Raw genomic sequence first — 12,979 nt, 5'->3', positions numbered from 1 at the left:
GGCGGAGACCGCCTGTTGGACGGTGTCTGCTGGGGGGAGGTATGGAAAAAAACAACACAAAACAAACACAGAAACCGAACAAAAGAAGACCCAAATCCCGAGAGTCGCGGGCCGGCTGGGCAGGGAGCCCGGTGGGGCAGCGCGGAGGACAAGCCGGGCAGGCAGGGCAATCCGTAGGGACGGAGATGCCCGCTCAGGTTTAACGCCGCCGCCCCGCCAAGGAGCCCCGCAGCGGCGGGAGGGAAGCCCGGCTCTGCGCTCTCCCACGGGACTGAGCCAGGCTACGGCCGCTCCACCGAGCTCCCGGCCCCGGTGCAGCTCAGCTCCGCGTCCTGCTACCCACACAGGACGCCGCCCTGCCCGTCCCCGCAGCGCCTGGCGTGAGCCACAGCCCAGCCCGGCCCGGCCCGGCCCAGCCCCGCTGCCGGGGAAGCCCCTGCGGAGCTGCTCCCGCCCCGCCCGGGGCTCAGCCCGCACACAGCAACTACAGCACCCACCGGGGATGTGGGCGCCCGAAGGACTACACTTCCCAGAGTGCACAGGGGCACCGCAGGCGGCCTGACCCGCAGGCGTGCCGGGGCGGTGCCGCGCAATGCAGGCAGGGAGTTGTAGTTTTCCTGGCGGAAGGGCGGCCTTGCTGGTGCGGGCAGTGTGAGGGAACCGCGCCTGCGCAGCGCCGTGCGGGAGCCGCCATGCCGGAGGGGAAGGCAGTGTTCCGGGAGGTGCTGCCCAAACAAGGTACTGGCGGCGGGAGCGGCCCGGCAGCCGGCCCGGCCCGGCTCCGGCGTTTACGCACGGCCTTTCTCTCCCCTTGCAGGGCAGCTGTCGGTGGAAGACGAGGCCGCCATGGTGTTGTGCAAGCCCAAGGTGCTGCCCCTCAAGTCGGTGACCCTGGAGAAGCTGGAGCAGCTGCAGCGGGCGGCGCTGGAGGCGGCGCGGCCGCCCGAGGGGCCACCGACGGCTGATGGGGCACCCCCGACCCGGCCTTAGCCCCGGGGAGGGGCGGTGGGGACTCTGCCCTGCGGTGGCCGCCCCCGCGACGCGGAGGTATCGCTTTGTAACGGAGGCTGCGGATTAAAGGCTGGCCCAGAACGGTGGAGGTGCTGCTGAGCTGGGGCGGGGAGGGGGGGGAGGCTTCTTGTTTCCTTTCAGAAATCCCACTTAGCGCTTTCAAGGCGATTTTTAAAATGTGTGTTTAACCTCGCCAGACCCGACAGATAACAGAACGGGGGCAGTGGCGGCTCTGGGGCCAGGCGTTACCCAGCGCACCGGCCCCTCGCTGCTTTACCGGACTCGCCTGGCTCCCGCACAGGTCGTGTTCACGGCCCCGTAACGACTCCTGCTCCCCCCAAACCCTGACACGAAACTGAAAAACGCAGGGGAGAGCAGGAGGGGCTTCCCCGTGCTTCACTCTAGGGTAGCGTCTCAGATTTAATCCTGGTCTTGAGGGCTTGGCACTGCAGGGCTGCCCAGACACGTTCAGAGTTGTATCCCGAGTCAGCCTGGGCGCTCCTCTGCAAGTCACTTGTTTTCAAAAACATGTTTGGTAAATACTTGCCCGAGTTTAATTACTCAGTGCTGTTCTGCAGATTGCTCTACAAAAGGGTGGTGTTTGATGTACAGTGTAACTGCAGACACTTCAGAAAGCCTAATGGTTAATTTATTTATTTTTTTTCAAAAAAAAGAGGCTGAAAGGAGAGCTTCACAAAAAATATTTTTAATATGCTTTACCAGAACTTTTCACTTTTCCAGTTACATAGAAAAAAAAAAAAAAAAAAAAAAGACAGTTTGGTACATGGGGGGCTAGCGCCAACCAGTGTTCTCCCCTGAAACAGATGAATTAGCCTCATGACCCAACTCCATTTTCTTGGGGTCTTTAAAACAAAGAAACGGCTATTTTTCTTCCCAAAGCACAGTATTTCTTCAGCAGCAATGGAAATGTGATCACAGCAGCTTAACTTGACCCTTCTATAAAGCTTTGTATAAACCAGTGATTTTATGATGACAACACTGACCTCATAAGAAACAGTGGCAGTCAGACATTGATGCAAACGTGGAATGATTCAGTCATAAACAGATGGCACTTGAAAAGATAGCTTATTTGAAGGCACCACCACAGCAGGGGCCAGTTGTTCTATTGTATGCCCAAAGAAAAGTTTTCTTTCTGAAATTTACAAAACTATTTAAAAAAAAAAACCCAAACAAAACAACAACAACAACAAAAAAAAAAAGTATTTGTACCCAAAAACATGTGCTTTTAAAAAAATATGGACTGTGCTAAGCAACTCTCAAAATTTTGGTGTATTATATATGTGTATACATATATACATACACACACCAAAGAAGCATGGGTGTTTGTATATATATATATAAGTATTCATATTTTCCCTTTAAACTTGTAAGGCGTCAGGAGTTCTCACATTCAGTAGCTTTCTAGCTTCAGACGACCTCCATCTCCTTCACTCACAAAACGCTTTCTGCCCCTGTAAGAAAAGTATAAAGTATCTTCTCAGCAAATTTAGAACAGCACCACTTGTTTTTTCTTATCTATCACTGAGAAGAATGGTCTTGAAGTCAAATATAAGGTGTGTGAGTTCAAGATTCCCTGACATTCTTGATCGCTGATGAAGTCCTGAAGATCCATTTAAATCTCACACGTAGGCTTATTTCCAAAATCTGTGTTGTCAAGTGCTTCCCACTTTGCTCACTTTTTAATGCTCACACTTGATAAAAATAGTAATTTGAAATCCTAGGAATGTTTTTTCTACCTGAAACTGAAGTACATAATCCAAAAACACCTCTCACTGTAGTAATGATAACAGAAGTGTAATTGAGCTTTCGCTGCAGTGATGACTTTCAACCCTCCCACACCCCAAACCTACAAAATACTGGATACCACAAGGTCAGTACTAAGTCTGAATTTGTTGCAAGCTGTCAAGGTGATTCAAGAAGCCTAACAAGACACCCAGACTGCAAAATACCTGTAACAAATAGTATCCTGATGCATAAATTGCAAATAATAGCTTTAACATCATAATTAAAAAATTACATGTATTTCTAAAAGGTATAAAACTTAGTTTTGTGACCAGATAGGAGAACACTTGATTAGCTACAGCTCAAACAGCATTATTCATGCTATAAATAAATAAACAGTAACAAACCAAAAAGCACTACACAAGCCACACAACAGATGTGCAAGCACTGGGTGTGTAGGGCTTATTCCATGCCCGTGTCCCTATAGCCTTTTGGCATGAATGTCAGAATTGGTTGTTTCATCTTCAAACTTTACTCACAAACTTTGATAGGGTGAAACAATTTTTTTAAGCAGTTGTTTATTCCACTGCAGCTGACAGTTTTCCACTGTCACATACATGATCAGTTACACCTGACTCCCATCTCAGTGCTACGCTGCTCTCCACACCAAGGCCTTCATTCTCTGGATGATTTTCCAGGAGTGCTGCCCAGGACTCACAGGGGTTTACTTTTCTCAAGTATTTACCCCAGCCTCCACATAACAGGCTTCACACCAGTGCAGCTTCTTTTTACCAGCCCAACCATTGGTTTTCTCATGGTTCCAAGTTTCAAACTGTAATAATTTGGTCATAATATCCTGCTTTCTGCTACTTACGATGGGGACAAAAAGCACCTTCACCTATCTGTAATAAAATAAGTACCTTGAAGGACAGAGGTCTCTCAGTGGTTTGGAGATTATTCCAGCCTGAAAACATTCCTCTACAAACCGCTCAAGCACAGAGTAGGAGTGTGGCACATCCAGGTTAATATCTGGTATTTCACTGTAAACTCGTTCATATCCCTGCAATAGAAGAATTCAAATAATGACCGAGTTGTTCTATGATTTTATTATAAATTTTTTAAGTACCTTTTTTCACTCAGGATTTATTTTCCAATATAATTTAATGTATACTAGGGACAGTTTCAACAAACCTAAAACTGAGCAGCTGCAAATCATTAGAAAAACACAGTGTAACACCAGCCAATAATACCATGGTGCTACACAACTACCTATCTACATGCAAACACCAGCAGGATTTTTATGTTCCTTAGAAGCCCCAAATCCTGGCAGTACAGAATGTGTATGTTGGCCTGGCTGCTACCACATGGCTCATAACACAAAGGAAAGTTAATTTTTTCTTCCATGTAAATGAAAATGTCTGTAAATCACAATTGTTTATGCAGTCAGGGAAACACTGGTGACAACCACGGATGGCTCTGTCACTGCCTGCCATGGGTAAATTTTGACACAAGTCTTTGTGTGGTGGGGTTAGTTTGCCCAGGGACAGACCAGCTGCTTTATATTCATACCTAGAAGCAAAGCCATAGATTATTCCAACTGCATAAAATACCATCTTCTATATACTGTTCTAATTTACATTTATAATTAAGTGGGTTCTTACTGTTCTTCAATTATGAACTGCTGGACAGAAAGAAAAAAAATGTAAGAAAAGTGAATCTGTGCTGCAGAATGTTACATAATTAGTTTTAGCCATTTAATTGCATAAAACCAGTTGGAAATCTTCAAGATTCAAATATTTTGTACCTCACACTTCTACTACTGCTCAGAATTAATTTGTACTTCTTACATATACAGACAGTACTGCATGTACATAAGGGACAGATTAGTTGTATGGAACACAGACTAACAATAGAAAATTAAAAATAAAAAAAAAAGTAGTAGTCTGTTGCTGACTGCAAATAGTAGGTAAAAACTATTCAAATTTTGGAAGACCTTACCCAAAATCCTCTAAATGCCACACTTACTCTTTTCATTTGGTCCATAGTAATGACAGAAGAGCTCCACAGAGATTTCAGCAAATCCAGTATCATTTTAAAGGTCTTTTCTCCAGTTGACTCCAAAACCATCACAACAGCCTAAATCAAACAAATCAAGCATAGGGTTTAAGTACATGTGTAAGCACATGAGGTGTGAAAAGGAGTGAGAGTGATTATGCATTTTCTGGGGAGAAAACTCCATTTGTTACATGCACTCACAATTTTAGTATATTATTTGAAAAGAAAACCTGATGAGGATATTTGGATTAAAAGAAATCAAAACCCAGAGAGTACCAGACAGACTGAAAAGCACTGCCTTTCTGGCCCTGGTTTGGGATTCATTACCATATCCATATGGCTGCTGCAATACAAATGGCAACTAATTAATTCTATGAAATTAATTTTGTATCTGATTTCTTTTTAATAGCTATGATTTTAGAAGAACTTAGAAGCTTGAAATCTACAACCCCCATAACCTAAAAGGATTCTGTTTTTCTATCACGAGGGATTTCATCTAAAAGGAGTCATTTACTGAAAAGAAAATTTTGTAGCTTGTGGGTGTTGGGCTTTATTGGTAAACAACCATTTCCCAATTTGGCAGATAAAAGAGTACAAATGGAAACAGCTTCCCACACACAGCAAAAATGATGTTTCTCTCATATGGTTCTGCAGTACCTCAGAGCTTTTAAAAATATGCTAGATGGAAAAATCCACCCTGAAAAGGAAACTCCAAAACTTAACAAAAAGAGGTAACACTCATTAAAATACCCAGATATGTGAAACTGGAAGGAAAAAACACCAAAACAAATCCTGGGGTTTTTTTGCTGCTATTCCTTGGAAAAAAATAAACTGAGCTTTTCTTTTTCAGGAATCTGTAATAGTCTGAATTCAACTCTTTTTACCCAACAAAGACAAATTAATTCTGGATCTTCCCAGAGTCAGCAGCAGCTTACTTGTTGCACGACATGCACACAAACCCGTAACTTTACATGAAACAATTTAGTTATTCAAATAAAACAGAATTCACAACCTGAGCTTCAGATTACAGTTATATTATTTTCATGCCCACATCAAAACAAAACCAAACTTGTGGGTATTACTGACAATTATTCTTATTAAAGGGACTCCTTACTTCATATACAAGTTCATGGTGAAAATGGGGTACTTCCAGTTCCTGCAGGCAGCGTTCAGCTTCCAGGATATCTCCAGAAAGCAAATACTCTTTCAGCAGCATATCAATCTATTGAATATAAAAACAGAAAAAAACAACACTAATTAGGTATAATATTTAAAAGCTGTCAACTGTTTTGATCATCTTGTGATCAACCCAGCAGGTCAGCTCCTGAAATTTGCTGCTAGTGTTTTCACAAATGAATCAGCAGCCTGAAACACAGTGTGAGCCAAATACCCATCCAGAAAATACAGGCACACAAGCACAAAAAACATTGTTTTATAAGATGTGTACAAAGGTTAATATGAGTAAGATTCAGTGTATCTTCTCCCCTTAACTCCTGCTTCTGTCATCTGTTACATTCACAAGCTAGAAATAAGACTTTTTCCTTTAAACCTGCCTACTTCATAGCATGGATCTCTCAAGTCCTGTTTATTCCTCTCTTTTTTTCCAGTTATTACTTTACTTATAATCAGTCATGCCAAGAAAAAAAATAATAGTTTTATCTAGTTTAGCCAGTTTCATCTTGGCTCTTTTAATTACTTCACCCATTTTATTGTAAGCTCTTAAAAAGGTAAGGGCTTTAAGTTTTGATTAAAGCAAAAATAAATGTGTAATTGCAATACAGAATATTGTACTCGCATGTTCCCACCACTGACAAACACTGAAAAAACCCAAGCAAGCCAGAATTATCTACAGTTTTTTTAACCAATTTTAAATAAAAATAAACAAATAATTAAATAAATATATATAATAATATATTAATAAATAATAAATAAATAAATAGATAATTTAAAAACCCCTACAAAACAAAACCAACATTCAAGACCTCGATTTCCTACAGGATATATGTCTCCATCCCAAACCATATAAAGTCAGACAATCAGTAAACTCAAGAGAGAAGAGTTTTCTACAAGTCAGTTACCTCTTTGACAAGGTGTTTCACAGACTGTTGGCCACCTCCTGACCCCCATACATTGTCTATACGTTTTCCACCCTTTGTCATGCTCAGCAACACTGTAGCTCGGTCCAGTGCAGCTCTAGAAAGCAAAGGTAATGTTTTAACAAATGATTACAGAACTTCATTAAAAGGCATCTGTACCTTCCCCTACTGTCATTCCTCTTTGGGCAAAGTGACCAGGTCTCTGGGGAGAGGTCAGAGTTAGCAACTGCATGGGAACATGTTCATCAAGAAGGCAGCACACTAGCTTCCTGCATTCTCTTTTTGCCACCTTTACACTTTTTTGGCTATACCATGCTTAGGACAAGTAACAATATGTGATGGGAGCAGATCTGAATCATCAATTAAAACATCCTCACAAGAACTTTGTATTTTCCTGTGCAGAGATGGATTGCATCCAGGCTCTTCCAAGAATACAGCTTGGCACGTGTATCTCGAGCAAAAGAGGCTTGAGTTGCTTCCACACTGAATAAGAACTTTCCTACCAAAATACTACTTTGTTTGCTTCTAAAGAATTATGAAACCTTAAGAAACCAAACCAATACTTCAGGGGGTAAACACGTAGCTGCAAACAGATGGTATGAACTAGGAAGCTCGCCAGTTTGTTGAGGAAAGAATGGAAAAGGAAGTAAAGTGAAGCTCTGATCCAGCTAAAAAAGACACAGTTATCCCAATCTCGGTACTGAGGCTACCCAATAACAGTATCTATTCACCAAGATGTAGCAAGTAGAAAAGACTGGCCAAGAAAACAAAAGCAAAGCATCCCAGGTGTGCAGTATGAAGGTTGCAATCCTTCAAATCACAGGAGACATCTGTGTTATTGACAATTTTAACAATTTGAACAAGTGAGGCAGCTACGCATCTGCCTGCCTTCTAAAAGTACCCAATTATATTAATTATAAATGGAACTTCTAGAAGGTACAGGACTTCAGCACCTCTTTATCAAGCCTGAAACATACACTTACAGGTGAAATATAACAAAACATGACTAGTTATTAAAACATCTATGTCAGAGATGGCTCCTTCAGACTTCTCACCCTGACATGAAAAACAATTATACTTCTTGATGAATAAAGCATTACAGAGAAAATCTGGGAAAGCACTGCACAAGCTTCAAGCCTTTGCAAGGGAAGGAGTTAATCCACTGTGTATTTCACAGCATATCTACAGCAGCTGTCCTGATGCTATATTTACTCATTAATCACATTAAAGCTTTTTCTAAAGACAAAACCTCCTATAATCACTCCTTGTTTAATCTCATTTTTTTCCAGCCTCAAACATCAGCTAAACAACAAACCTAACAAAGTGAACTCAAACATACTACTATATTTTTCAAGCACTTTGAGTATTCCTCCTCTGTCTCGAGTCATTCTGGATTTTGCTGTTGTCCGTGCAGACTTTGTGTCTTTTTTTCAATAATTTTAAATTAAAACAGAAGTTACAGAGAACCACATGATTTATCCTGAAGTCCTAAATTCCTGATCATCATCTTTAGCACTTGGAAAACTGTAGCTATGTAAAAAGCCAGAGAATTACCGAGCTTGGATGCAATCCACGGTGCCTTTGTAGCCATCTATGTAGGTGCTGCTCAGAATCCCATCTCCAACAGCTCTAGCAATAAACTGGCCCACCAGCTGCAACAAAGCAGAAGCATTTTTCATTAAGTGTTCAACTTCAAAGGAGTTCTAAGAAGACAATTACAATGTGCCTGGTTTTCAGATTTTATTTGAATGAGCCATCTCGAAGTCAAAGCACAGCCTGAGAAATTGGTAGGGGATTACAAACAGCAAGAAAATCTGTATTTTTTCAAAATACAGTCTATGTCAGTTTACTTAACCAATTTTAGCCATAATTTAAAAGAAAAAACTTTTGACTACTAACATTCTACTTCACAAATATACCTGTGGTGCCTTGGGAGAATCCAACACCAACTCAGGCAGCTCTTTAAGCAGTCTATCAAATGATTTTTCCACATCAGTTTTGCTTACTACTGTCCCACAAAGGTCAGAGATAAGCTTGGATGTCATTTCCCTGTGACTAGCCTTCCCCTCTAATGCCAAGGAAACAGCCAGCACTGGCACACTGTATTTCATTTCACCAAGGTTTAAATCCTTCAGCATCTCCTAAATAAGATTTGGGAAAAAAAAAAAAAATTAACATTTCATCGTTTTTATTACATAAATATGTATTATATAAATATATAGAAAAATTAGTACAAATACATAAATAATTATATGCTTATATTTATATATTTACATCTGTGCTTTTGCTCATGTAATTAACATAACTGCTTAGGAAATCTTATTGCACATTTCTTGCCAACATCTCTATACACTCATTTAGAGCTCACATTTGGATTCCCTTGTATGCCACAGGTTTTCCCCCCAAATCAAAGTAAAAAAAACCCACACAACTTACCGAAACTTCGTTAGTATCTCCATGTTCAAAATACTCCTGTATGATTGGTGTTAATGTTTTTTCAAATGCTCTCTCATCCAGAGGTAAAACTACTGTTTCATAGACACAGTTCTCCTATTTTAAAATAAAACAAAAGCATTTATCCTGCTGTAAGCCATACTGTTTTTCTTCTTACCTCTTATGCAATGCTTATAGCATCAAAAGATACCTTCTAAAATCTTAAATCCTTAATCCTTTAGCCTTGGTAGTCAGTATTCTGCCAGAAAACATCAGATTATGTCTCTACTGTTCAAGTGTGGACAATGCTGGCTACATGTCATGCTGCTTCTATTTTGAGTTTACTGTTAGATTAATTCAACTGAAAGACTGAATTTACTGTTAAAAAGATGGTAAACACTCTAAACTCTGTTCCTAGGATCTGCTAACACCACACGAAGAGAGATGAGGTGTCAGTACTATGCACTGAAGGAAAAACAACAGAAACTCCTATGCCAGCCCAGCAGCTGGCTGTGCCACAGCACAAGATTTGACTTTAAGCACCTTTCCCTGCAAGTGGCACCCCAGACCCAGCCAGCAAGCCTGTTTTCCCCCTTCTTTGGTGACTATGAGGCAGTCTCCTGATGGGTGATAGCACACTCAAATCAGAGAAAAGGCATTTGCAGAATATTTGTGAGTTACAACTTTCCCTAAGGGGAAAAAAGAATTACATAGCAAATGCCTCCTATATAACCTGGTCCTGCAGAGTTCCAACACAAACAGATCTCCCCACCATAATTCAGCTCTCTACTCCTCACAGACTAGAAAAGTAACAGTCAAAATAATATTGCAGATCACAGTACTCTGAACAAAGTTTTCCAACTGATGCTCATTGGAAAGAAACTTTCCATGATTAAGAATTATAGCAGAAGTCCAAAGCCATCACATCAGTCTCCCTTTTCAACCTCTGCAAAGCTAAGCATACAGAAGTTTCATAGAATATTCATTCTTCATTAAACTTGGTTTTATACACTCATCAACTTTACCTTTAATAACTATCTCTGCTAATGGGAAGTGTTGAATTGCAGGTAAAAAAATTCCATTGGTTTTGATATTCCCACAGCACTCCTCTCAGCAGCTATGGCTACAGCAAACAGCCTGTGCTCAAAGGACACCATCACTGCTCTGCTTATGTTATAGAGAGTTTACTTATGGCCTCACAGCTGCTGTGATCTCACAGACTTTAGCAATCTGTGTTTGTAATCAGTTTTCCCTCTGATTTCAAGTTATAATGCACACTTTGCCTCACGTCCCCTGGTAATAATGGCTGTAAGGTATCAACTTTGCAGTAGCTTGAAGTGTTTACACTAAGTAGACAGAAGACATAGTGAGGGTTGTAAATACAAGGAAGCAAAAAAGACACAAAGGATCCTGTCCCAAACTAAAATGCCAACTTGAGAAAGCCTGTGCTGCATTTTTACTGTGGTCCTCATTTACAGTCCAGAGCAGCATTGCAACATCCACCTCTATGGGAAGCAGCAGTGAAAGGTTGACTCCTGGGAAAAGGGAATTGCCAAGGCAGGCATAGAAAAGGGGCTCATGGAGCAAGATTTGTGAGTGTCACACTGCGACACTTCTGCAGCCTTTGTCTTTAGCCAGCCAATAATCCATTCTTGAACATAAAATTGAGCATTTAGTACAGCCAGGCTGACATTCACATAACTCACAAGGTCAAACTTTCATTAATGTAAGCATCACAGCAACAGAAATCAGTAAAAACCAACACTGCAAAGAAATTGTTTGCCTACCTGGTCATCATCATAATTAGGATCTTTAACATCTACTTCTTCCACATCATACACTTGACCTGGTGTTCCCCAAACTCCTTTACCACCTGCTCCACCTAGCAAAATATGGGACAGGAAGAAAGGACTGCTAGTTTACAAAGAATACTTTTTGAGTTCAACCCAACATTCTTCAACTTGATGTATCCCTGCTCGTGCCCATCTCCTGACTCTAACAATATATGCTTAAAAGGGTGTGTCTGTATAACATGTTCCCACTTTAACCACCAGTTTTTTCATCACTTCCCACACAAGTTACTGAAGGTTGAAATAACTGTACTTTGAAATATAACCACGCTTTCAGTTTGTGTTAGTTCCAGTCCTATGAACCATCAACAGTTCAAATTTGTAATAAAAGGTACTTAAAGACAGAGGTTAATTAATAATACACACATAAAACTTTCTGATAATAATGCCACCTACTATCGAACATAAAGAACCAAATGCCTGCAGCTTACAAAAATGATACCTGGTGGAAAAAAAATTAATGTTTTATACAGAATTTCTATCACACTACTCTCTTCACTAAGCAACACCAACCTTTCTTTGGTAGACCTCTTCCCTTTCCAGACCGGGACCGCCTGTCCAGGAGTTTCCCCTTTGGGCTTGTTGGTACAACAACTCCAATCTTCAGTGTATCTCCATTGTCACTGACAGAGTCTCCTCTCCCAGAATCTCTAGAAGAATTTTTCCTCAACCGTCTCTTTGCTTTAGCATTTATTTTGGCTTCAGTAATTGAAGTTGCAGGAATCCAATTTCCATTGATTTCAGTTTTATGCTCTTCAGAGCCACCATTTTCTTCATCACCGGAAAACGGAGCATCACTTAGGTTCTCAAGTTCTTAAGAAGGAGATAGAGCAAAAAACATCTGTTACAGTTCTAAGCAGTTTTATGTTACCAGAACACATTGCATTTTCCAAGGATGACAACATTAAATAGAACACCTATTTCCAACACTGTTAAGGTAAATGATGTTGGCTTTAGAATATGCCTATACATCACAGTAATAAGGAGTTCCTTATTATTCACAAACTATCCCCAAGTTAACAGAGCGTCTGTCGAGAGTTGGAAAGCAAATGAATAAATCTTTTATCAACAGGTAAACCACAGAAAATCCCACCCCTGTCAAACAAAAACTATCAGAACTCCTCAGTGTGTAAAATATAAGTGCCTAGTTCTCACCCCACCCACTCATCTCTTCATTTAGAAACAAACAAAACTGCCAATACAGTTGTGTAAGAACTCACTAATGCTAACAGACTAATCATCAAACTGAAATTAATTTCCTAAATCATCAACCAACATTCCCCTCATTCAAGGAATTTCAAACAACTCACCAACTGGAAAAGCAGTGATTTACCCTTACAAGAATAGAAAACCAACATAACTCTTATTTTATTTTGCATTTAAAGCTGGGGGGAAGGGGGGGTGGGGTGGGTGGGGAACAGGACACATGACACATTTAATAAAAGCCTGGGAACTTCTGTGAAGAAGACTCCTAGAATAAAGTCTTTTGAAACAGTGTTGTCTCTCTTCTGAATGCATTGTGGCTTCTGTCAAGACTTTCTAAAATGGTTTACTCCCCAGCACAATCGTATAGGTAACTAGCTTTTGTTTCATACCCAACAAATTCTCTCACAACCTAAGGACCTGTAAATGTCTAAGTCCCAAGAGGTGCAATAATTTCACTTTTCTGGGAAGTTAAGGAATATTTGCAATTTGGATTTAAAGACTTATTTCACAAAGTCTTGGATATATGCTTGGCCAGGTCTGCCTGTGGTACAAGAAATACATGTGCACCAGTGCAAGAAGCTGGCC

General features: G+C 40.9%; 2 protein-coding genes across 11 annotated transcripts in view; one reads left to right on the top strand and one right to left on the bottom strand.

The window, feature by feature from the left end:
* The first annotated feature begins 582 nt into the window (after positions 1 to 582).
* Positions 583 to 1,092, top strand: BBIP1 (BBSome interacting protein 1). The gene is made up of 2 exons (XM_071749390.1): positions 583 to 738; positions 818 to 1,092. The coding sequence occupies exons 1-2, from the start codon at positions 693 to 695 to the stop codon at positions 988 to 990; spliced, it is 219 nt and encodes a 72-aa protein (XP_071605491.1). The 5' UTR covers positions 583 to 692; the 3' UTR covers positions 991 to 1,092.
* Positions 1,093 to 1,701: 609 nt separating this feature from the next.
* PDCD4 (programmed cell death 4) overlaps positions 1,702 to 12,979 on the bottom strand; it is a 20,143-nt gene continuing 8,865 nt past the window's right edge. For 9 of the 10 annotated variants that reach the window (XM_071749388.1, XM_071749381.1, XM_071749386.1 and 6 more), the window contains 10 exons: positions 11,702 to 12,001; positions 11,126 to 11,220; positions 9,342 to 9,455; positions 8,825 to 9,046; positions 8,460 to 8,557; positions 6,888 to 7,002; positions 5,924 to 6,031; positions 4,780 to 4,890; positions 3,675 to 3,814; positions 1,702 to 2,483 (listed from right to left, as the gene is read on the bottom strand). In XM_071749388.1, the coding sequence (XP_071605489.1) occupies positions 2,423 to 2,483; positions 3,675 to 3,814; positions 4,780 to 4,890; positions 5,924 to 6,031; positions 6,888 to 7,002; positions 8,460 to 8,557; positions 8,825 to 9,046; positions 9,342 to 9,455; positions 11,126 to 11,220; positions 11,702 to 12,001 (1,364 nt within the window). In that variant the 3' untranslated portion in view covers positions 1,702 to 2,422. The remainder of the gene's footprint in view (positions 2,484 to 3,674; positions 3,815 to 4,779; positions 4,891 to 5,923; positions 6,032 to 6,887; positions 7,003 to 8,459; positions 8,558 to 8,824; positions 9,047 to 9,341; positions 9,456 to 11,125; positions 11,221 to 11,701; positions 12,002 to 12,979) is intronic. The other variant, XR_011726859.1, reaches the window with a different exon arrangement.

Source organism: Heliangelus exortis, chromosome 7, assembly GCF_036169615.1.
Source record: "Heliangelus exortis chromosome 7, bHelExo1.hap1, whole genome shotgun sequence".
Taxonomy (NCBI): domain Eukaryota; kingdom Metazoa; phylum Chordata; class Aves; order Apodiformes; family Trochilidae; genus Heliangelus; species Heliangelus exortis.
Note: the sequence above shows the minus strand (reverse complement) of the source record. Positions and strands in the feature narration are given on the sequence as shown.